This window comes from Telmatherina bonti (assembly GCF_933228915.1).
Source record: "Telmatherina bonti genome assembly, chromosome: 16".
Taxonomy (NCBI): Eukaryota; Metazoa; Chordata; class Actinopteri; order Atheriniformes; family Telmatherinidae; genus Telmatherina; species Telmatherina bonti.
This window is the reverse complement of record NC_136614.1, coordinates 12,961,609-12,986,454: the sequence shown is the minus strand read 5'-3', so window position 1 is coordinate 12,986,454 and position 24,846 is coordinate 12,961,609. Positions and strand designations below refer to the sequence as shown.

The 24,846-nt window shown below is 38.9% G+C and overlaps 2 protein-coding genes across 2 annotated transcripts in view; both read left to right on the top strand.

The window, feature by feature from the left end:
- Positions 1–4,418: 4,418 nt before the first annotated feature.
- znf512 (zinc finger protein 512) lies at positions 4,419–12,418 on the top strand (the record flags this gene model as incomplete). Its single annotated transcript, XM_079255718.1, has 12 exons — positions 4,419–4,647; positions 4,910–4,996; positions 6,639–6,743; positions 6,956–7,080; positions 8,912–8,998; positions 9,188–9,286; positions 9,368–9,535; positions 9,615–9,812; positions 9,909–10,010; positions 10,953–11,015; positions 11,601–11,699; positions 11,795–12,418. Exons 1-12 carry the CDS (start codon positions 4,458–4,460, stop codon positions 12,416–12,418), a joined length of 1,947 nt encoding a protein of 648 aa, XP_079111844.1. The 5' UTR covers positions 4,419–4,457.
- A 66-nt stretch (positions 12,419–12,484) lies between these two features.
- Positions 12,485–24,846, top strand: part of gtf3c2 (general transcription factor IIIC, polypeptide 2, beta) — a gene marked incomplete at both ends in the record, with an annotated part of 33,504 nt that continues 21,142 nt past the window's right edge. The window contains 9 exons of the mRNA XM_079255717.1: positions 12,485–12,582; positions 13,964–14,085; positions 19,095–19,620; positions 19,720–19,847; positions 22,190–22,368; positions 22,659–22,744; positions 23,384–23,461; positions 24,278–24,376; positions 24,613–24,840. Of these exons, the coding sequence (XP_079111843.1) occupies positions 12,485–12,582; positions 13,964–14,085; positions 19,095–19,620; positions 19,720–19,847; positions 22,190–22,368; positions 22,659–22,744; positions 23,384–23,461; positions 24,278–24,376; positions 24,613–24,840 (1,544 nt within the window). The remainder of the gene's footprint in view (positions 12,583–13,963; positions 14,086–19,094; positions 19,621–19,719; positions 19,848–22,189; positions 22,369–22,658; positions 22,745–23,383; positions 23,462–24,277; positions 24,377–24,612; positions 24,841–24,846) is intronic.

Below are 24,846 nucleotides of genomic sequence, written 5' to 3'. Positions count from 1 at the left end.
TCCTCCTACATCGGGACCAGGCCTTCCTGCTGGTGGCGGTGCCGGGGGAGCGGCGACGGAGGAGGCCCAGCTCGGAGACATGGAGACCGGCCGTCCTTGCAGAGAGGGAGTGAGCTGTAGGACGGTAGGCTTTCTCATATTTCTTCCTCCCTTCAGAAACAATGAAAGGTGGTGAGGACTGTGTGACAACCTGGGTGAAACCCCGCTTATCAGCGAGCTAACACAGCTCTGCTTTAGCTCCTCATCGTCGTCAAAAGCTAAATGTTTTTGGGGTTTTTTTTATGCTTTTATTCATCCAGACAATCATGCTGGTAGCTGGAAAACCATTTCCCCTCTCAGCTCTGCAGAAATGAACGGTTTTACAGCCTTACTGGACTGAGGAAAACATTGTGCACATGATATTATTTTGTTTCTAAATGTGTTTAATTTGATGGGTTCATTTCCTCCAACACTGACGGTGGCCTCCAACATGACATGCAGAGCCATAGATCACACAGAAGCACATCCAGATGTTATGCATGGTGAAAACACAGTGTAAACACAACAGGGGCTGAAAATGGACTCATCAGGCATCAACAACAATTTATGGCTCATGCCAACTTATTGCATGAAGGTTTTTGCATCATTTAAACACTTTAATATCTGCATAAGTTTGCAAACTTCTGCAAAGAAAAAACAAGGAACATTTCATCTATAGTGGCAACAAACAAGTTGATGGTGACTTTTCATGTATAATTAATCAAATTATATTTAAATTGAATGGTGAAAATTAAAAAAGAGAATCTTAAGGAACTTAAATAAACAGGAAATGAACAAGATTTCTGATGCTTCAGACTAGGGCTTCATATGTGCTTTTGTTTTATTTCGTGTAAATTTTATCCAAACTGATTGTCGAACACCTCTTAATGACAACTAGAGAACTATAAACATCGCATGTTCATATTTTTCTTTTAAAATAAACAATTATCAACTGATAACGTAGGACATAACCTTGAGAAAGCATTAGAAACACGATCGTTCTGATTAAATTGGGTGGAATATTCTACATGTACAGCAGAATGACCAGAATGTTCATGTTTTTATACGTCATTTAATTTGTTTTTATGATTTTAGGTTTCTGTTGAAATTATTACAAATTCATTTTCATGCATCCAGGAACAATGAAAATAGGTTTAATGACAGGATGTAAGGAAGGAATAGAGAGGTTTTGTTAACTGCTGATTGTCTCCATCCTCCAACAAACCTAAACCATTTTAAATGAACTTTCTTTTCACTTTTTAAGCGGCCGTCAGGAATAGTTCTCCAGATTTCTTGGAAAGTATCTTAGTGTTTCTTTGGATGTTGGCTTTTCTGTAAAGATGATCCAAAACTACTTCAAGGCTCCATCACTGCATACGACCAGTTGCCTCTAAGTCAGTCCAGGCGTTATGAGATGTTCTGGTATGAGCTTCAGTATGTTGGAAATCGCCTTGTTTATGTAAACGTACCAATTTCTGTCAGTCAAACCCTTTTATCTTCTGCCTTTTACTTGAATGCAACAAAATAAATTGGAACAAATTGTGTCTAAACAGCAAACTGCTAGGATCAAATTGGCTGAAGACACGATTTAAAATAGGTTCTTAACAAGGTTTCACACCGTGATGAAGGTACCAGATGTTACTCTTCCAACGTGACAGAAAAGATAATATATATTTTTATATCACTTGATATGCGTTCACCTTTTCATGCACTTTTATATACATTATTTTTTTCACTTGACGAAATCAGCTTTCAAGATTCTAAATTAAACTTTGTCATAATGACACAATAGTTATAGAAAGTTTGTCAGTATTTCTAGACTTTTCAGAAGAATAATTTGCAATTTAACTTAATGATAACCCAGTAAAAACATACATTTGTTGTCTTTTTGTTTTGTCCTAAATTTTCTGAACTTTGGTCCAAAACTGTTTGGTTTTATAGAACTGATGAAAATTAGTTTCTTTAGTGTTTTACCAACGTTTCCACCAACATACATACAGTAGCAGTGGCAATACAATAAATTATATGACAACCTAGAAAAGTAAACAAGAAAAGCACTTGGAGAGTGCAAACCTCCACCAAGGGCCACAGTTCTCCCCCCCATATTGTGCAAACGGTGATCCGGATCACCACCAAAATTAAATCAGTTCTTCCTTTTCACATTTCCAACAACTCTTTAAAATTTTATGAAAATCTATCCTTAACTTTTTGAGTTATCTTGAACACAAACAAACAAACAGATATACACTAGTAATAACACAACCTCCTTGGCGGAGTGAATGAATGTTTTTCCTCATTTCTTTTTCTTTTGTTTTTCTAATTAACCTGGTGTTTTCTATGTGCTCTCAGTGGTGATCTCCTCAGGCGGGGGGCTGGAACTCCTGGAATGAACTCCAACCACTCTTGAGGGGGATATGTCACCTTTGTATGTGCCACGAAAGAAAAAGCTCGTCCAGTCACACCCAAAAAGTGCCGAGCCATGTCCAGGTAAAGGAAAATGATGGAACTGTTCGGCCGACGTTTGACTCCAACGTCACCGTTTTACTTTATATTTCTCTCTGACTTTTCGTTTCCCCATCAGCTTTTCTGCAAATGGCTGGAAGAACAAATGAAGTGGAGCGCCCAGAGGTGAGGCTGAATATGTGCATCATGTATGCATCTGTGTTTAAATGATGAGTTCAGCGTCTTGCTGCACACAACTTGGTATCTAATTCACATTTCTGTGTTTGACTTGCAGAACGACGACTCTCATCGACACCACGATGCGGTAAAGATGAAAAGAACATATGGCAGAAAGAGGTGAGAGACACGTACCCTGTTGATTGTTCATGTAGATTGTCTGCATTTTTCTCACTGTTATAAATCTTTGTTCTGATTGGCGCATGTTATTACTCCTTTATTAACAATGCAAACACAAGCCCAAGCTTTTCTGGAGATAAACTTGTAGTTTTCTTTGAACTGGTTGTCGTCGATGCTAATTAAAGACAGATTTATCAGCCAGGTTGCATGTTACAAGCTTCAGTTTCCTTTTATTTACTGAATATTAAAAGTTTTGCTGCAGGAAATAATCCATAAAAAACATCTTTATCAATCAAAATTGACCCACTGAGATTTAATTTTATTTCAACTGACTGACCTTTCATGCTTCTGCACATTTAATCTGCAAAGATGCTTGAATATGCATTTGCTGCATCTGTCTCAACCCACCACTCCATCGTTCAGCTTGTCCTCAACATTGCTTAAATGCTGCAAAAGTTCCACAGATTTTGCAATTATTCAGGCATCCTTAAAGGTGGAGTATGTAAGATTTTCAATATTTAAAAAAAAAAATTAACTTAAAAATAACTACAATCATTAGTTGTTGTTTTTTTTTAAACATGTAGGTTCTAGTCTGTCCATATTTGATGTGTTATTAAATTACAAGTTTAATTAATGACAAAGACCCTTCTTAAATGTTTGCCTACCAGTAAAAAAAAAAAAAAAACGTGCTTTTTGTCATTTGTCATTAATTAAACTTGTAATTTAATAACGCATCAAATATGGACAGACTGGAACCTACATGTTTTTAAAAAAAAACTATCTAATTATGATTGTAGTTATTTTTATTAGTTAATTTATTTTGAAAATATTGAAAATCTTACATACTCCACCTTTAATACTTTTTTTTATTTTTATTTGAACTGAAACATCCTTTAAAGAAAGAAGTAAGCATGAAGCCTCCCAGTGAGAGCCCCACGTCTCTTAAAAAAAAGAAGCTCAGTGAGAAAAAACCAAAAACAGGAAACTGTGTCTGGACTTAGAGAAGTCATTATTATTCAGCTCCTGAACCTCCCAGGAACCGAGCCACAGCACAGTCAAGCTGTCATGTTGTTGTCCTTTGCTCTAGAATCTGGAACCTTATTTGTGCTTTGGATGTTTTAATTCAGGGGGGCGGCGAGGGATTTCCAGCTCGGCATCGCGGCGCCGCTCGAATGTTTAAAAATGTCTCATCTGAAACATGACAGGAGTGTCTCCATCTCCTGGTTGTTCTGTATTGATAAATTGTCATAACAAAGTATTACTTATTGTTTTATAGGTATGAGGACCTCCAGAATGTTTCTATAGCAACAGTAGACTACCCGACCAGCAGCTGCTCTGTAGTCCCATCAGGTGGTCTGACTAACGGGTCAGAGCCTGGGTCAATGGCTCCACCCACAGCAAGACCGCCACCAAGACTTGGGTCAAAGGATGTATGGCCGGAAGGCCCAGAGTCCAGCAGGAACCAGTCCCAGTCTGAGGACCAGAGCTGGAACTCCTGCAGAGACAGAGGCCCAGAACCCTGGAGTGCAGACAGAGACCAAGTCTGGAACTCTGGTAGAGACCGAGCAGGACACTCCAGTCAAGAGCAGACGTGGATGCCACAGCAGGACCGAGTCCATCCTGGACAGGATCAGGCCTGGATGACGGGACGGGAGCAAGGTTCTGAGCAGGGCTGGGCAGCAGGCAGAGATCGAGGTCCAGATGAGTTGTGGAATGGAGGAAGAGATCCGGAAAGAAACCGGGCCTCATCTGGGCCGGAGCAAGACTGGGGGACTGGCCAAGGTCAGGAGGCGACCTGGAGCGAGGAGCGAGGAAACGTCTGGAGGCCCGGTGAGTGCTCACACGAGTCACTGAAAGGCTGCACGAGATTTTAATAGATCGCAGCTTCATTTTCTCAAAAACCGTCTTATTAAATGCTAAAATTACATTTTCATCCTGGAAACTGGATCTTCTGTGTCTTACTGATATTTTGCAAGTTAACTTCTGCCTATAACCAGAAGTATGTTGCATACGGTGTGCAGGATGCGCGCATGTATTAGTCTTTTACGTCTGTGCAGTTCATGAAATTGCTGATTTTTGTTCCATCTTGAAGACCTGAACATGAAGAAAGTGCAGAGAGTTGATCTGGAGCGAAGTCCTGCTGTCAATAACTTCCCACAACCAGAGGGTAGAAGCTCCTGTAAGTTACCATCAACTCTCACCCAATTCTTTTTTTTCTCTGTGTCTTGTCCAGTATTTAAGCAAGCAGAATGATGGTCTGGATGCTGTGTTCTGAGGAGCATTACTGCTATGATGATCCCCTTGATTTGCTGGATTCTTGTTTTATTTCTCTATTTATTTTGCATAGTTGTAATACAGAGTTTCTGCTGCTGGACCAGACCGGAGAAGACAGAAGAGAGACAGAAAGACAAAGGGAAAGAGAAAGAAAACACCTAATAGAGAGGGAAGAAAAGAGAGAGATAAAGAGAGAAAGAAAAATACAGACATTTGCATAAACACCCATATGCATTCACCTATATAAATCATGTATATTCACACACATATACACAAACAGGCCAATCTTAGAATCACATTCCCCCTGCGGAGGACAAGGCTATCAACTGTCAGGAGCACCAAAAACTATCAGGTTAAATATAAACCCTAACCCTAACTACTGTTAGCGAATAAACCTGCAGACGACTCAGTGACAGAACATACAGTGTGGAACGTGTTCAGAGAAGAGTGATCATGCCAATGTGACCCCGCCCACACAAAGTAAATGAGAGACAAAGAAAACTAGCTGCTGTTAGTGTATAAAGCTCCGACCTTATTAAAGCCACAGAGAGATGAACGGTACTGTTAAAAAACCGCCTCATTTCATCATGTTTTCTTTTCAAGGGTCCAGATTTGTTTTAGTCTTTTTTAAATAGTCATGAGCAATATTTCTCCAGGCTTTCTGAAAGTCTTGAGTTTTTCTTTGGGCATTGACCGTTTCAGTTTAATCTGCTTGCAAAGACACACAGTTTGACAGATTAAACCCATTTTCCACCAGCAAGGTGATTCCTAAAGAGCTGCGTGTCAGAGCATGATGTGTTGATGATGAGCAAATAAGTCTGATTATTTGGAAATAAAAACGCAGCAAAGACCCGACTGATATACGTTATTTCCAGTTATGCTGTCATGTTTCAGTCGAACGCTGAACACATTTACGTGGCAATAGAAGAGAGCGAGGTGTAGCTCCAGACTGTTGCAGAGAATCCTACAGTTGTGCTCATATTTATTCATACCCTTTTATTAGAGAAGGAAAAAAAAAAACAGCTGCCTGTAAAATAAGTTGAAATTGACTAAAGTAATAATAAATAAAAATTTTATGAAAATCATTACATTATTTTCTAATTCTGGTTCAATAGAAATATTTTTTAAAAGCAAACAAATAAGATCATTTATTACATATTACATCACTCATAAAGTAATATTTAGTTGAAGAATCCTTTAATGTTTCCGTTCCAGTCAGGTGTTTTCTGTTCCTCTCAGTCAGACTTCTGCACCTGTTGACAGGTATTTTGTCCCACTGTTCAGAAAAGTGCTCTAATTTGTCCAGGACCAATTTGTTTGTTTGGTTTTTTTTTCCTTTCTTCAACTCAATCAAATGAAAAAACAGTGTCTTATATTACTAAATTATATTTTTGCAAATTTTTAGTTATTGTTCCTTTTTTAAGTCTCCAGTTATTTGAGTGACTGTTGTAAATTCAGCCTTTTCTTTAATGAAAGGGGACGAATACATATGAGCACAGCTGTACATGCAGAGTGGTAATATGTGCAGTCGTCTGATCTAACTCCAGGCTCGGGTCCTGCCAATGTCGGTGAAGTTTTGACGGCTCAGCCAAGCGAAGATCAGAAACCTCCAGTCCTCCTGACCAGGAAGGAGCCTCCCACGTACCCTCCAGGTGAGAACAGCTGTAACTCTGTCACATGTTCGTTTCAGCTTAGGATCTGCTTTATTCATGTTTAAACTTTACTGTAACCATTTTTTCCTACAGAGTATTAATTTAATCTGAAATAACATGAACGTTACTGTAGATAAAGTGATTGTGAATTTGTTTTACATTGTTTTTGATGTGTAATAAAATTTGGCCCTTTTGTGTTTGTTAACAACCAGGAAGTGAAGAAGAGCGCTGGCAGCTCCAGATTGTGGCCAAAGGGAGAGTGACCTGTCCGAAATGTAAAAGCGTGAGCAGGAAGACTGTGGAGGGGCTGAAGAAACACATGGAGAACTGCCGACTGGTGAGCACGTTGCATTCCTGTTTGCTTTTTAATGACATGAATCAAATCATTTGTCTTTATATTGTATAAAAAATATTGTCGTAAAATGGTTTCTGACCTTTAAAGAAAAAACAGCCACACGTCAATGCACAGAGCATCAATGGGTCCATTTCCTGAACTACAGACGTGTCATTAAGGGAGTGAAGAGATGCAGAAACAGAGCATGAATAGATCTTGACTTGGAGAGTTGATTCCTGCTTCCTCTGGTCCTCATGTTCAATTTTTCTTGGCAAGAAAGTAAAGCCGGCATTGTGTCCCTCACTTGTAATTTGCTTATGATTCGAAAAGCAAACAATGAAGCAGCAGGAGGACAGAAAGCCAGTGGTATAAATGCAGGGAAAACAATGAGACGCAGGCGTAAATGATGAGCTAAATGAATCCAGGTGAACTAAAGTAGGGAAACAAGGCTCGACAGAAAACACAACTCCAAACCAAACCAGGAAGGAAGAACTAAAAACAAAACACATCTCACATCGTGACAGTAATACATGCAAAACAAACACATGCAGGGGATATTATATGTCATATGTGATGAAACCCAGAGGTTAATGAACCATAACAAACATAAAAAACATTAAAATACTAATAGTATAATCTAGTAAAATCAGATAAATATATAAGATAAAATATTGTAAAAGCAACACAGACATGGAGTATTTTCGACTGTAAATCAGAAGATGGAAATTAAAACTTGTTCCGTTCAGGTTCGGGAGGGGTAATATTGGGCCAAATATTACCTACAATTTTTCCCCCACGAGTAAAACATGGACAACTTTGTGGAAGTACAAAAAAATAAGAAGAGGCATGTCTCTCCTTGGTGTTGGCCAGGTGATGGTCCAGGGATGTAATGATCTATCGTGGGGAATGAATAGTGACCACAGTGTGTCCAATGTCATAAAATATTGTCTGTTTTATTTTAATGCATCCTTTTGACTTAAAGATTTTATTTTGAGTGTGTGTTTGCACAAAAACAAAAGGCAAATAAACCACCAGAATCTGCGTATATGAACATCTGACAGTACGAAGTCTCACACGTCTCTTCCTCCACATGATGAGCAGCGTGATGATTACATTAGATATAAGCCAGCAGTTGTTTTAGCTAAAGCTGCATCCGTCTCCTCAAATGCTCAACTCCCCTCATGTACAGCAGCATGCAGAGTTTTCCGCTCACACTGTAGCAGATAAAGTAGCAGCAGGTAAACTGGAGCCTGTTTGTTGGGGCATTTCCTCCTATGTTTCCTTGTAAGCATGGGGTTGGAGGGGCATGTTTGATTGTTGATGGAAATGGGGCGCCGCAGAAACATTTTGGTAGCCGCTGGGTTTGTAAATAATCTCTTTCCCATTGGGTTTAATCCAATCCAATCCACTTTCTTTATAAAGCACATTTTTAAAAACAGAATGTCGCCAAAGTCGAAGATCGCGAAATTAAAAATAACATGAAATAATAATGTTGTCAAAATAATAAAAACAGGTAAAACAATTAAAAATAAATAAATACCCAATAAAATATTTAAAAGGAAAAAAAAAAAAAGACACAGAGGACCACACAACTCACACAGTGTTAAAAGCCAAATAATAAAAGTGGGTCTTTAGACGAGACTTAAAGCACTCCACTGTGGGAGCAGCTCGGACATGGGAAAGTGTGTCCAAACTTTTGACTGGTAGTGTGCATTAAACTGCTCTGACCGAGGTTGTGACTTTCCTCTGCTCATGTTTATGCATCTGCGTAGAAAGTGTTAAATAAAGCATGTTTAGGTGTGTATGGTGATGCCAGTGTGTTGCTGGTTTGCAGCAACCATTTACCTGCCAACACTGTGGGAAACAGCTGAAGTCCTCAACAGGGATGAAGTATCACATCATGGCAGACCACAGCCACCTGGTGAGACTGTTAGTGCATCAGACACAGCAGGATGTGTCGTTCTCTTTTTTTTTTTTTTTTACCTTTCACCAGGAAAACTGTGGAGGATAAAATCATTCATTCAATAAAACAACATCATTTGCAATCCTAGCATTTATATTATGTATGTGACTGATATATATCCCAATGCTGCTTTTCTCTCCCTGCAAGCCATCAGCTGACGATGCCAAGGACCTGGATGATCGTGCCATCAAAGACAAACTGCGTAAAATCCTGAAGAGATTGGGCAAACTAAAATGCTCCAAGGAGGTAAACTGAATCGGGTTTCACCTCAGATCTGTTTGAATGCGTGTTTCCATCAGATACTGATTGTTTTTTTTTGCCTTCCAGGGCTGCAATGCTGCCTTCACCAGCATCATGGGCTACGTTTACCACATGAAGAAGTGCGGGAAGAAGGAGTCGGAGCTGGAGAAGATGCTGCTGAGCTGCTCGCATTGTGGGAAAACATACAAATCCAAGGCTGGTCTGGAGTATCACCTGAAGTCAGAGCATGCTCCTGTGAGTCACCTGTTGCATTTTATTTAGAATATTCCCATAGTCAGTTCTTTTTAATTACCTGTTGTGTCCTGCTATGCAGACACCACAAAAGAGCGAGGAAGACGAGGCCCTGAAAGCTCAGAGGGAGGCCAACCCAGAGAGGACGGCCAGCGGCAGAGTGCAGCGAGCCTCGGCCCAGGTGGCCAACTTCCATCTGGCTGAGATCGCCAACAATGACCTCCCCAAAGACTGGCCCAAGAGGAAGTTCCAGTCAGACCTGGTGCCAGATGACAAAAAGGCAACAAAGATTCTGTTTTTATAGAAAGAAAAGCACTTTTTGACTTTCTTAGTGAAGAATCAGTCGTTGATCGACCTCTGATTTTGCCCCGTTTAGCTGAAATACGCCCGTCCAGGCCTGCCGGCCTTCAGCCAGGAGGTGCTGAGGAAGTGGAAGAATGAGGTGAAGCTGCAGAGGAAAGTCCATTGTCCCAACCAGGTAGAAAAGAAACGAAACACCAGACACATTTGGGTGTATCTCATGTGTCCATGGATTTGCAGCTCCTCTGACATGTCGGGATGTTTTTGAGCTGCATTAATAACAATAAGATAAGAAGCTCCGTTTGTGTTTAACGTTTACCATCCTTCTGTTTCCAGATGCATTCTGACTTTGCCTCCTTTTTGCCAAAAGAGATGCTGTTCCCTTTTCCCTGTGCTTATTCCCTTTAGGCCAGGGGTGTCCTCGAGGGCCCCAGTCCTGCAGGTTTTTGATGCATCTTTGCTAAAACACACCCAACTCAAATTAACCTTCATCACACTGCTTAAAAAATTCTGTTTTTTCCTTATAAAACTGTTTTTTTTTCACAAACAGAAGGAAAATCATGCCTACCTGTTTCAAAAGCAACACGACTCGATCGTTTTGCTCTGTCCCCCTTTGCATCTTTTACTTGTCCGCATACCGATTCGTCTCGCGGACGAACAGAGCGATGATCTCTTTGTTGACACTTCCCCTTCAGACACATCGTTGTCCTCTAAATACGCCGGCAGCTGTCGAGCGCTTGCAACAATCAGGCGCATGAATGCGCCGGCTGTGTGTTGAAGGTTAATGAGTCATGAGTCATAAGTTCATAGGCTGTTGGATCCACTTATTTTGAGTCAGATGTGTTGAAGCAGGAATACATTGATACACCTGCAGGACAGCGGCCAGATCCGTCTGGCATCTTTAAACCCACACCACTGTGTTGCTGCTTCAGTCTGCTTTCCCAGAAATTCCAACATTTTTCCTGCTCTATTTATAAATTTATTTGATTATTTGTTTGTTGTTTTGGCCTTTTTATTCTCATCAAGTTGGCAAACTTTGCATCATGTTTTCCTCCTGTTAATGTGTGAAGTGTCGGGACCATAATGTAACGTGCAGCGTTTGTATTTGTGTCTCTCGTAGGGTTGCGGCTGCACTTACACCAGCGTGTCGGGTTTGAAAGCTCACCTGGGACTCTGCACGAGGGTTTGTCGTCTTTCTGTCTCCAACAGGATATGTAGAAGATATAAAGTATAAAAGAAATATACGAAAGAGTTGGAAGTAAATATTCTGGGAAAACTCCAGGGCTGTGACGATATGCTTTTGTCCCGATTCGATTCCAATTTTTTGGGTGCCGATTCGATTTAAATTGCGATTCTCACAATTCTTTGATATTGCTGATTTTTGTAGATTAAAAACATTTTTTAAAATTTTAATTAGGAAAAAACAACACAATAAGCCAGCCCATCATTCTGCTGCTATAATGCCCAAGAAGACAAGTAAAAAGATCAATAAAAACAATGAAAAAAGAAAATTTTATAATGGATTATGTTTACTTATCTGAAAAAAAATTAGATTTTTTTAAAACAAAAAATCAGTTTTAAAATTGTGAAGAAAAATTTTTTTTTTTTTTTTCGATTCGATTTTCCCACGCCTAGAAAACTCTGATAAACTGAGTGATCTGATGTGTATGATGATGTATTGGGTGTAATGAGTTTCTTAAGTCTAGGTTTGGATTATTATTTTTTACCAGAAATCAGTTTTTCATGTCTCCTTTTATTTCCTTTTCAGGGTGAATTTGAGGCTGGAAAGTACAGATGCCTGATCTGCAATAAGGAGTTTAACTCTGAAAGTGGCGTTAAATACCACATTAACTCCGTCCATTCACAGGTACTTCTTTCTTCGTGTCCTCTGTCACATAAATCCATTAAACGTACTCATCCCTATGTTTTCTCTCCTCCCGTTTCTGCTGCCGGTCGGAACAGGACTGGTTTGTGACAAACAAGAAAGCCTCCAAAAAGTTTGAGAAGTTCCTGAAGAACCAGCCAAAGGAGATCATTTATAAAGCCGAGAAGCAGACTGTTCACCAGTACCAGTACCACCACCACCACCACCACCACCATCACCAGCAGCAGCAGCAGCAGTTCCAGCACCAGCCTCTGCAGCACCCTCTGCAGCCTCTGCACCACCTCCAGCACCAAACCCAGTTCCTCCATCCAGAGCGGCAGAACTTCCAACCACAAGCAGACCCTGAGCTGCAAGAACCCGTGCTCCAGTACACCCCTCTAGAACCTCCATCGGGGCCGATTTGGGTGGACATGGACCACAGAGAAGCATCAGAACAGACCCTGATCAGCATGACGGAAGTGGACAAACCTGAAGAGGACATGGAGCTGAAAAGGAGAGAGAAGGGGGGAGTGGGAGGAGAAAGAGGGCTGTCTGACGGGAAGCAGAGGGACTGCTTTGCTTTCGGCAGCAGTAACGGCGGCGGCGGCGGCTCATCCAGCGAATCAGAGCTAGAGCAGCAGGAGAGGCAGAGACAGATGGACCAATGGAATCTGAAAAGGCCCGTCGTCGTGGAGCCTCACGGCAACGCTGGAACGCAGTAGAGAAACGACCCCCGTATCAGCTCCTAAAACTTCCACTTCACTTCCACTTCCACCGGACTGTAATGGATGGAGACAGAGCGGCGGGCGGCTGCTCCTCCAGCTCCACGTTCTTCTTTTCCACAACACGAAGCGGTCAAACTGAGGACTAACGCGTCTCTTAGAAGGTAAACGACGATACCTTGCAGAAAACTTCACGTTAAGGACACGGGGACATATCCACTTCTGGTTTCGAGGCTGTTTCTCTGTCGTGAAATGGTTTGTCGGTGTTTAGCCTTGAGAAATGTACTTCTACTGTTTATCTGTGTTTCTCTGTAGCAGGTTGTCTTCACCAGCTTTCAGTGTCTCTTTTCTTTTACAACCTTTGACAAACTCTTCTTGTCTTTGACCTAAACAGAGGATGCAACAGTATTTTGTTAAACTTTGTAGTCTAGCTGAATTGTCTGAAACATTTTGTGCCTCATAAGTGTAATCTTTGTACTAGTTACCAGTTTACGTTACAACTAACTTGCCTTTCTTGACTGTGTAACGAAGGAAGTCTCGTTTTCTTGTCAGATTTGATTGAAATGATCGCCTTTTTTTTTTTTTTAAAGCTTGTGTTGTATCATTTTAGATTTGGAGAAGATTTATATGCGTGTTGTCAGTGGAAGGCAGCTGTGTTCATTGCTTGCATTTAAGTTGCCGTATCTGTGTGTGACAAAGCAGCTGTTCTACTTGCATGTAGTGAACCAGAGTAGATCAGAAGCTTTATACAAGAGCAAAGAAAGCAAATAAAGAGAAATGTTTAAACGGTGAAATGAACAAATCAGTCCCAGTCATGAAGTATCTGTTTATCCACCCTCCCATTGGTCATTTCCAAGAAACAGAAACTTAAGAGAAAAAAGCTGAAATGTGACCAATATGACCCCAACACTTTCTGAAGTGTTGACACATCAACCTGTCGTCTCTCAATGACTGAAATGTTTTGCTTTCCTGAAGCTAATTTCAGCTTTAAAACAGGCTGAACTTACAGATTCTTCCATGTTTTAAACCGCATCCCTTGGTCTTCCTCAGTGGGTGGAGTTGCTCATTTCTTATCTTCCTTTATTAACCTGTTGAGGGCTGAGCTGTCTTCACGACAAGCTTTAACTGTTTGATGGAAGTGGAGGATTCGCAGAAAGCTGAGCTAAAGATCTTCCTCAAACTGTAGTTTCTGTTTCAGATGTCAATGTTTAGTTTGTATGAAAAATTCCAGGTCAGGCCAGCAAACTTGAAGGAAGCACAGACATGCGGATGGATGCGGGATGGGAAAAAAAATGGAAAATATAACAACATCTCTGGTTAAAAAGACTTCTTTGTAAGTTATTTGACAACTTAACTGGCTGTCTTCATGTTCATTTCATGCATCTTCCAAAAACAGGTTTCCTGTCAGAGCTTCCCCTGATTATACAAGTAATAAAATAACCATGTGCAATCAGTCATTTCACAATGTTCACAAAACAGCAAGAATATTAGTGGGTATGTGGATTTATGTATTTTGAAAATCCTATATTTGTGGGGACTCTAAAGATCCAGCACAGGGATCCTCGAGATCTACTATCCTGCAACTTTTATGTGCGTCCCGTCTCCAACACACCTGAATGAAAAGGCTGAATTCCCTCCCATCGTGTCACTGAGCTCCGCAGACGCTGGTAACGAGCCATTCGTTTGATTCAGGTGTGTTGCAGAGAGGATGCACCTAAAGGTCTCGAGGACCAGATTTAGACACGCCTGATCGGTTCAGAAACAAAGTGTTAGAAATCATCACTTACATGTAAAGGAGAGTCTATTAACCCTTTATAGGATGCTTGATGAAACACCTTGAAGTTAGAAGTTTTAACCTAAAATCCTTCTGGTATGTACCAAGACCTCCATTCTGTTGTTACATTAACAAAAAAGAAAAAAACGTTTTAATGCTGAATATGAAAGAAAACAAAGTGATAAAAATATAATCACTTGCCCCATAAAGGGTTAATACACCACGTTTGTTATAATCTGTGTTACAGTCTTTTTAGCATTTTAGTGGAACGTTTGTATTCTTTACATTTTGGATCCACTGTTGTGCGACATCGGTTATTTTTTGTGATGTTTACATTATTTTCTCATTTATGGATGTTTTAGTTGTTGGTTTCCCTTCTTGTGTGCACTTCTGTTAAGTCAGACTTAAGAAATATTCAACAAAAAATACACTTCTGTCAGTAAAAGTGTAAAACTGCTTTGTATTAATCACTGTATCTGATTGTTGTGCTTTTGCTGTCATGCCCCCACTAGGATGCCTTATGGATGAACAGCTTAGTTAGATTAAGAAGAATTCACAATTGTTTTGCACATTTTGTTTTTATTTCTTGTCCTAAAATTTAAAGCTCATTTGAAAACATCTTGCGATGCTGCTTTTACCTTTTTCTCTGTTTTAAACATTTTACAGGAACCACCAAGACTTTCCCTTATTTATCAGTCTGAAATAATGGGGAATAATAATGATGTAACAGGATACCCAATGGCTTAATAATTGTCTGTAATTTTTTGCCCTTTTTCATTCTTGATCTCTTGAAATGAAGAAAATATTCACTTTGTGATTATAATTAGACACTCTAATAAATTGATCGATTTGTAGTCAGTTTATTAGGTACACCTTTCCTGTGCAGTTTAATACAAACCAGTTCAATATGTCTGCACTTACAGTCATGTCAGAGTTTTTGTTTTTTATTGTTTTTTCTTTGAATTTTAAGGTTTTCCATATCGGAAAGGTGTTGAAAAAAATATGCAGGAAAGTTTAAAGTAGTGTTTGATAGTGAGAGTCTGTTAGGGGGGTGGTAGAGCTGCTGTTCTTGTGACCTGATGGTCTGCGGTTCAAGTAATCTGCATCAAGAAAGGGCATCCGGAGTAAAGCTTGTTGTGTGCAATGATTTGCTGTGGCAACCCATTCAGAGGGACAAGCCAAAAGGAAACAACCAGTGAGAGTCTGTTAGGTTGTAAAGGTAAATCTGAGAATATATAGAGCCAGAGGCTGAAGTCAATTAAATGTAAAACTTGTCTTAAATCCATCTTTAGTCCAATTTTAACTAAAAGTTCAGCCAGCTTGTGTCATTTACGAACACAAAAAGGATTAGATTATTTTTGTGCTTGAAGACATACTTCCTATTAAAGTGAGACATCGTGGATAATGGCACATTCATATCTGAACATTAAAAATGTCACTTGTTTTATGATTTGTGTCCTTCATTGCAACATTCATCTTCCAGTGATATAAAAACATGATTAAACATACAAATATTGACCAGTTTATGTTTCATAGTTATGATAATCTGTGGACTGACACACAGTTTGAGTTCAGAATCTGTATTTTGTGTTTCCTAGATTATAAATCCTATCGTGTTTGCACTAATAACAAAAACCAACAGTGCAACCTAAAGCTGGAAATAGACATTTGCTTTGGGATTTTCTTATCACAATTAAAGGCATTTTTTAATAGAAAAATTATGTGAAATTGCAACAATATCTGAATACAACTTTGCAAAAGGCAATGTCACTTTTTATTTACCTTTCATGCACAAGCACATTTCAGTCACGTCCAGAAGTGTTTCCTCACTATTTTCTTATGATTTCTCCTTTTAATCAACAACTTGACACATTTTTCTTATGTACCCAATGTGGGCATTTTAACCCTCTGATGCATGAATTATTAAAAACAATGCCACATTTTTTTACAAGCCATATTTTACTTCTACAGATGCATATAGACACTTTTCTTTGTCTTTGATATTATTTTACTTTTTATTTATGTAATGTTATCAAAATTTTCATTGCCGGTATATTGTAATATTCATAGAAATAATCTATAAAAATGTACTAGTATCATGTTCTTGACCTGTTTATCACTGAGGTTGGTAGTTACATGTACGTGTATATATGAAATTTACATTTGTTTATTCTTCAGAAAATAGCAATGTGTTGGGCGACTCTCCTAATGTCCACTGAAGTGGCAAAATTGCAAATATACCATCCTTACTTAAAAAATAACCTTTAAACAGGTGTCCACTGTCGTGAACACAATGCATTAAACAGTTAAAGCAAAGAATATCGTTTTCCAACATGACTCCAGGTTCGTGTGAAACTATAGCTGTAATTCGACGTTCCGCTGGTAGGGGGCGGTGTGCCACCATGCTTATACAGTAACATGGCGGTCTGATGTAAGCATAAAATAGGTTTCACCTCTCAGAAACACAGGAAACAACACGGTAGATGTTTGTTATCGGTAAAAGGTTTAAAACGGCTTGAATTTAAGTGAATTTTATAATCGCGACGCTGTTTATCTGTCATTGAGTGATCCCGGGATCTTCGTTCGGGGTTCGATCCCGAGTAGCTGGACTACAGTTCATCGAGTTTAGTACGTGGTTTTCCAGCCATCGCCACCCGAGAGGAAGCTGAGAGCAACCAGACGGCGAGGTTTTAACGATGGAAATTCATGCAAACGTGACTATTTCTGTGATCTTCCACGAAATATCACGTTTATTTCATTCCCACTTTAGCCAGTTAGCTTAGCATGTGTTAGCCGGATAGCTTGGCTAAATAAAACACGGTATGACTTGCTAGAACAACAAACCAGTGTCTGAAGTTTATTACTTAAATTAACTCGTTGCTTTATTTGATTTATGTAAACAAAGATATCCCGAAGTGATGTGAAGCTGTAAATAATTAGGGCTAATGACTCTTTTGCATGTCCTGCTAATGTACACTTATCTGTTACGTAAAAGGCGTAAAATAGTCAAATGTTGAATGGGTTTTGGTGCCAACATGAGAACCGGATGCTGACAGAGAGGCTGTGTGGCTCCACTTTACATTTATACCAAGTTGTTATTAAATCTGATACTATATACTGAAGAATTGTGAGGTATTACTGTATGTGTGTAGCAGCTGGATTAAAAAAAAACAAAAAAAAAACTTGATTTGTGTGTTGATGTAGCAGGTTGGTGTGATGCCTCATAAATTCAGTTATTTTCATGCATTTTTTTAAATATTATTTTTATAAATTCAAATAGTATTTATGTTTCTGCAGGAGCTTGGAGAGTAAACTTGCTCCACACATGAGGACACATCTTACAGGACAACCTTCACACCAGTTACTCCGAGCCTATGGATCCCATTGACTCTGGAGAAGGTTTGTAAAGAACTAAGCTGATGTCTTCACACTGTTGTGATTTACAACACAGTCTTTTTTATTTATTTATTATTCTAACAGATCATAAAGATGCCTTTAATTGCACATGTGATCTGCCACGTTATTGAATCAAAATGTGTTAGAATTACCTCTGTTATAATGTTGCTTATTATAGAAGTCCTGCATTGTAATATGCAGCATCTAAGAAGTCCAAATGAAATCTTGCATTTGGATTTTTTGGACCTCTTGGAAGTTTAGACTTCTTTGTCCATCAACCAACCCTCACCAGGTTCTTTGCAGCTCTATGTAAATGTTGTCATCCGTATCATCAAAGTGAACACCTCCACAACTTTATTTATCCAATCTGCTGCTTATTGCAAGCTAGCATATTTGTCAGTGCATCATTAGGTTGCATTGTTGTTTGCTTGCTTTTAGTATTTTATGTATATTTTGTATCTTTGGAGTTTGAGCTCTTTTAAAAACATGTTTAAATGCAAATAAACTAGTTGAAGGTGGAGTATGTAAGATTTTCAATATTTTCAAAATAAATTAACTAATAAAATAACTACAATCATAATTAGTTTTTTTAAACATGTAGGTTCCAGTCTGTCCATATTTGATGTTATTAAATTACAAGTTTAATTAATGACAAAGACCCTTCTTAAATGTTTGCCTACCAGTAAAAAAAGTGCTTTTTGTCATTTGTCATTAATAAAACTTGTAATTTAATAACGCATCAAATATGGACAGACTGGAACCTACATGTTCAAAAAACTATCTAATTATGATTGTAGTTATTTTATTAGTTAATTTATTTTGAAAATATTGAAAATCTTGCATACTCCACCTTTAAATGTCTTTTTTATCTGAAACGTTTGTAATTTCAGCTTTTTGATATATAAATATATATATTGATATATTCTCTTTAAATTTTTTACATCAAACAGCAGGATTTAAATAATATCCGTACATAATTTTTATTCCTGGCATTGTAAACAGCAGCCAAATCACTTGTGTGTAAAAATGTCAGATGTATTTAATGTCTTGCAATTTTGTAAATCGTTTGATTTTACCACAGTAAAATTTTGATTGTATTTACCCAAGACATACATTTTTTATCCTTCATTTCAACCTGCTTCTATCATTTTGTTTATTGCCAAATGAAAATGGAAGACTCTGTTCTGTGTTTAACACATCTCTGTATGTACTAGAGAGCAGTGGGCTGCCATGTTATGGTGCCTGTGCATAATTTGGGAGGGATTATGTAGTCCCACTCTTGGTACTTTAACCCCAATTCACTAGACCCAAACCCATCTCAGTTAACCATTAGGCTACACCCCCCAAACATACAAGCTTCCTGAGTAGCTTTTGTTGAAATGTAATTGTAGTACAGATGAAAAGATAGTTGCTTTAATAGACTTTTTGTTATTTTTAGAAATATTTATCTACCCTTTGGTTTGGTTATACTGTGTTCATCTGAAATCGGTGTTACTGACCTTGCAGGGGTGGAGACGCCATCAGAGCAGTTAACACCCAGATCAAGAGGACGGCAAAGGAAGAAAAATCCTAAATATCTTGACTATGAAACTGCCACTGAGTCTGTCGTGAAGCAAACACCCAGAGCACGCTCGAGCAGAGGAGCAGATTCTCAAAAAAAGAGTCCAGCAAAAAGCAGTAAAGCTGAGACTGCTGTGCAACCAGCAACAGGCTGGGGTGAAGAATCAGCTGAAAAACCGTCTTCAGGCTCGGTTAGCCAAACTGTGGAAAAAACACCTAAAGTCCGAGGAAGACCAAGGAAGTCTGTGTCGAAAGAGACGTCTAAAACAGCTGTCACCACTGATAGAGAAGCTGGAGAGGGCGTAAATTCTGTGCAGCAGGAAAACGGGACGTCAAAGCCGAAGAGGAAGTACGTCAAAAAGCAGCGAGTCCAGGAAGAGCCACAACATGAGAAGGATCCAGAGAAACCTTCGGCTGAACCGGAGGAGGAGGTCCAACCGGGTGGCCGTCGCAGGAGAGGAGCTGCGAAATTGTAAGTCACAAGATGTTACTGCATGAAACAAGAATTTAAGTGGTACTTCTTTCAGCCATGTGTATTCAGAACTGAAAACAATAAACAAAAATCTTCCAGAGCGTTGAAGTACATCCATGTTTTGGCAAAAGAGGTGTTGTCTCACCTTGCTGATGAACCCGGCAGCCAATCACAAGCCAACAACAAAGACCACGTCCCAGAGCAGAACAGTGTGAAAGGAAGCAAAGGTACGCCAGAAACCCTGTCACTCTTTTCTTATACTGCTTTTATTCTGGACTTTGTCTTTATCACTACATTTTGAACAAAGCTAGAACATCCGCAGACTGATGTGTGATCAGAACATCTGTATGGAACAAATGCTTTGCTTTCATGTCATGAATACATCCAGTAAATGCAAGTAGGAGAAATAATATGATGAAATGTGGTTTGTTAAGCTGGAAAGTGCTGTTAGGAAGAGGGAGTTGGGAGTTAGAGTTGATTTTTTAACAAGTCAAAATGCCGGTAAAGTTCATTTAAAGTTAAAAACACTTTTTTTTTTTTTTTTTTTTTTTAGTCCGTTTCAGCACAACGAGGCAGAAACTACCATCCTGCAGTTTGATGTAACGCAGGGGTGTCACACTCCAGTCTCGAGGGTCGGTATCCGGCTGGTTTTTGTTGTTTCTCTCTTCCAACACACCTGATTCAAATCAAATGGATCCAGCAGCTTCTTGTCCACCTTTTTATGAATTTCCGTCAAGCGCGTTGGAGCATGGAGACAACAAAAACCTGCAGGAAACCAGCCCTCGAGGACTGGAGTCTGACACCTGTGATGTAGTGTGTGTAGTAAACAGGTTTGTTAGTTCGGGTTGTCAGGCAAACCTGTAACTTTGTGTTTCCTGTCTTTATGATCAACCTTTAGTTAAACTAACTTTCTGTGTGATGTAGCTTAAATTTTGCCAAACAAATCCGTCAGTGTGATGAATCATTTGCTTTCTTAGTGAGATACAGTAGTGTACTTTTTTTTTTAAATGTTGTCAAATGTGCTTTAAGCTACCTAATGTACCAATACGTTATAAAAAAATAACCATATTAGTAATATTAAACTATGTGTGGCTAAGGATTTTTTTACACTGATTGAACTTGGTCATCTGTCTTTTCCAGCATGTAAATGTGCTAAATTAGGCATAACTAATGTCTTTACAGCCGTCTCAACTTCCTGAAGTACGTTTGCATGAAATGCATGTAGAAATAATCTACAGGTAATTCTAAAAGAAAACTTACTTCAGAAAATGCACCTAAATAAGGACTCTAAAAAAAAAAGGAAACATGGGTAATTATTAAATGAATTACAGAAGTTTTCTCTCTGTGTTTCTAAATATTATCATACTGCTGAACTTGTTTTTTGTTGATGCGTAAGATGCATTATTAAAGCATCCCGATGTGGCTTCACAGTTTGCATCAACAGTAAAATAATCTGCTAAACTTTGTGCAAGTCCACCTTTTCCAGTTCCCATCATTTTAAAAAGCAGAGCTGGACATGTGGAAAGCTGTTTGTAAACTCTGTAATGCACATGTGGCGTACTGCAGTAACACTAGTAACGTTACTGCCCACCTAGCAAGACGCCATCCTGAGGTAAATGCAGAGCTGACTGCCAATCGTAGTGCAGCAGCAAGATAAAAGACACCCAAACCAGCACTTTTACATGCAGTTCAACCTTCTGTAACAAGAGTAGAAGTTCATACAGCTGGGTCAGATATATTGCTGCTGAATAAACCTTAAAAACTGACACACAGTTGACTTTTTTTTTTTTAGTTGAGAAATCTGGCTCGTGATGTAGTCTGAAAACTTCATTGTGCAACTTTTTCACCCTGCCTGGTGTTTAAAATGCAAAGTAAAAATTGGAAATGTTTAGGAATTGCAATTTAAATTGAATCTGCACCAAAACAAATCTTTTAAAATGGAATCGTGAGAAAAGGATATCATTCCTGCCCTAATTTTTATATGAACTCCTTGACTGCCAAAGATGTCTTTTGCACTTTCTACATACGAAAAGTTGATTTGGCTGGGTACGTTTGTCAAAACATCCCCAAAATACACTCTGAACACACACCCAGAGCGCACTCAACACGTTGTGAATGCGCTCCGAGCGCACACCCTGAATTCTTCACATGCACCCTCTACATCGTCCCTTCACATCTCCAACACTCTGCAGGCCTGAAAATGACCGAAATGCTCCAGAACACGGCAGACCGGGGCTTCCTGCTGTAGCTGGCAGCCAATGAGTTAACACACATTTTTATTATCAATACAGCGACTCGAATAATCCTCGGAACATAACTTCATAAAAATAAACATATCTCTAAAAGAATTTGGAAGTTTTATAATTTGTTACATGTAAGAAAATTGTTGTCGGATTTCACCAAACATCAAATAACAGCTCGTTATTTATCAGATTTTTGGGTTTGGTGATACGAGTCAGTACCTTGCAGTGAGATCTATTCCAGTCGGCACTAGATTTGGCCGTTTTTAGTTGAAATAACTAAACCTCACCAGGTAACTGGCTGGCTTATATTTCTCCTGTGCATTCAGGTCGAAAGAGGAAACCTGTCGACAGCTATGCTGCAGAAGATGACGACTTTGTTCCAGATTTAGAAGAAGATGCTGATCAGATGGAAGAAGAGGAGGAAGATGAAGAGTACTCAGATGCAGACTCGGACATTATTGAATTTGGAAAAAGTCCAACAGGTTTTCACACCAACAAGAACTATGTTAGTGCTTTTATAATCTTGACTGTAAATGTTTAAATTGCTGTGTCACTGTCCCAACTTGCTGATTAAGTTCTGTTTTTAGCCGTCTGCCTCCTGAGTTGTGGCACTAAATGGATCATTTTGCTATCTTGTGTAATTCTGGTGTTTAAGTGTAACTTACGATCAAAAGATCTGAAGCAAAGATTTATTGTGGGAAAGAAAAATGAAAATATGAGTAAAGATACTGAACTTGCACCATAAGGAATGGAACCAGGAAATGCTTTTCATCCAGCTTTATGTTTCTCCTGCAGACATCTTGTAATGGCAAACCCCATAATGGACTTCCTTACAGTGCCATAAAGACTCACTGGGACTCTGCTGACACAACCAAGAAATTGTAAGTATCATCTTACTGCTGCACGCTGGTCGTTTTTCTCCCTCTGAAGATTTGTATATATTTAAGATATCCAATAGTATCGTTCTGTATCTATGTCAAAATGCGATATTGGAAATAATCGGTTTTTACTTTTTTAATGACACAACTTTCACACAATATGATTATTATATGTCAAACAATCAGCGACATCTCCTCTAATTCAAAATGGCAAAATACAAGGGATGTCATGTGTAGTTTTACGGATATTTGTTTGGCACAACTCACTCCAAAAATATCTGTATCCGTTGATATCAGTGTTGGAAATTTAGAGTTGGATAAAATCGGTACATTAGATATCAGTAAAAAAAAAGCAAATATCAAACATACCTGGTTTATATCTGTGTTTTCAGCAGCATCTCTTCCACCAAAAACACTTTTTGCCCCCCACACCGTGCGTATACAACACCTGTTGTGTAGATATTTTAAAACTCTGCATCAAAATTTTTTTATATATTTTTTAAACCACTTTAATAATGTGAAAAAGCTGACCTTGATACCTTTTCCCAAATATAAATACACTGGAGTACAAAATAAAGTGAAAGTTTTCCTAGTTAATTATTGAACTGCTTGTTAAAAAGTTGTGTGTGTGTGTGTTTTCAGCCGGGAGGAGCATTACAGCAGCTGGGTGTTCCCAGACTGGATTCCTTCAGCAGATGACTGGGAACCTGTTCCACAATGGTAGTTTTATATTTAATCCTGATTTAGTCCACATAATTAAATAATGACATTCTTTACTGAATATATATTAAGGAAGCTGTTGGCCCTTCAAAAACATTCTATTTAAAGATCTAAACTCTTAATTTGGGTTTTCAACTCACTTATGTTTATTTATTCGTTGCTAAGTAACAACCACAACCTAAATCCAGTCTCAGGGCCTTTTCCAGAAGCTGGGTTTTCACTGGCAATGAGAACTTGGGGCTACGTGAGATGAACTGGTTGTGAAGCCTCTGCATGTTAGATGTGACATATTATAACAATCCAACGTTTGGACACACTTTCCCGTTAAATGTATCGGGAAAGTGTGTCTAAATGTTATTATAGCAACATTGTAGCGTATCTCATTGGTATAGCACAGGACTGTGACGATATGCTTTTATCCTGATTCGATTCTGATTTTTTTGGGTGCCGATTCGATTTAAATTGCGATTCTCACAATACTTCGATAATGCTGATTTTTGTAGTTTAAAAACAAAAAATGTACAATACCTTTTTTGTTCGTCATTTTTCTTGATTTCAATGAGGAAAAAAACAACCCAGAAGCCAGACCATCATTCTGCTGCTATGATGCCCAAGATGACAAGTAAAAAGATCAATAAAAACAATTAAAATGACATCAATTTTATAATGGATCATTTTTAGTTATTTGAAAATGAAAAGTCTTTCTAACAAAAAAAATCTACTTTAGAATCGTGAAGCAAAAAATCCCAATATTTGGTTTTTCTATTCCATTTTCCCACCCTTCGTATAGCATTTAATATTTTCTGTGTATTTCAGTAATGTTGAACGGTATCTGCCTCAGGAGCGTCATTCGGTTGCTTTTAAAGTATCCAGAGAAGATTTTAAGAAGCAGACGCCTCAACAGACACTCAGCAGGTGAGATTTCCTCGATCTGGATTTGAGGATCAGAGTTTTTTTTTGGGAGTAAACAGACAAACAGTGCAAGCAGAATGGAACAGATTCACCATTTGCTTTGGCTTTGCTTTCGGTATAGTTCTTGTTGTTGGTTTTAGATGGCACTAAAGGAGGTAGAATGTATGTTTAGGGGAATTTTATCCTAAAAGTTACCTTTGGTGTTCAGTTGTTCTGTTTTTATCTCATTTATCTGTCAGATTCAAGGCGGTCGCGGCTCATGCAGACCGGTGGGACATGTTTCTGTTTACTGGTGGACCAATCTGGACCTTAGAATGGTGCCCGACACCTGATGGGGCTCCTGCCACCCAGTACATTGCTTTGGCCTGTCATCGACAGATGGACGACTTGCATCATATAAACCAGACTTGCACTGGACCTGGACTGGTTCAGCTATGGGACTGTGGCAAACTGGAATACAACTGCAGGTAAAC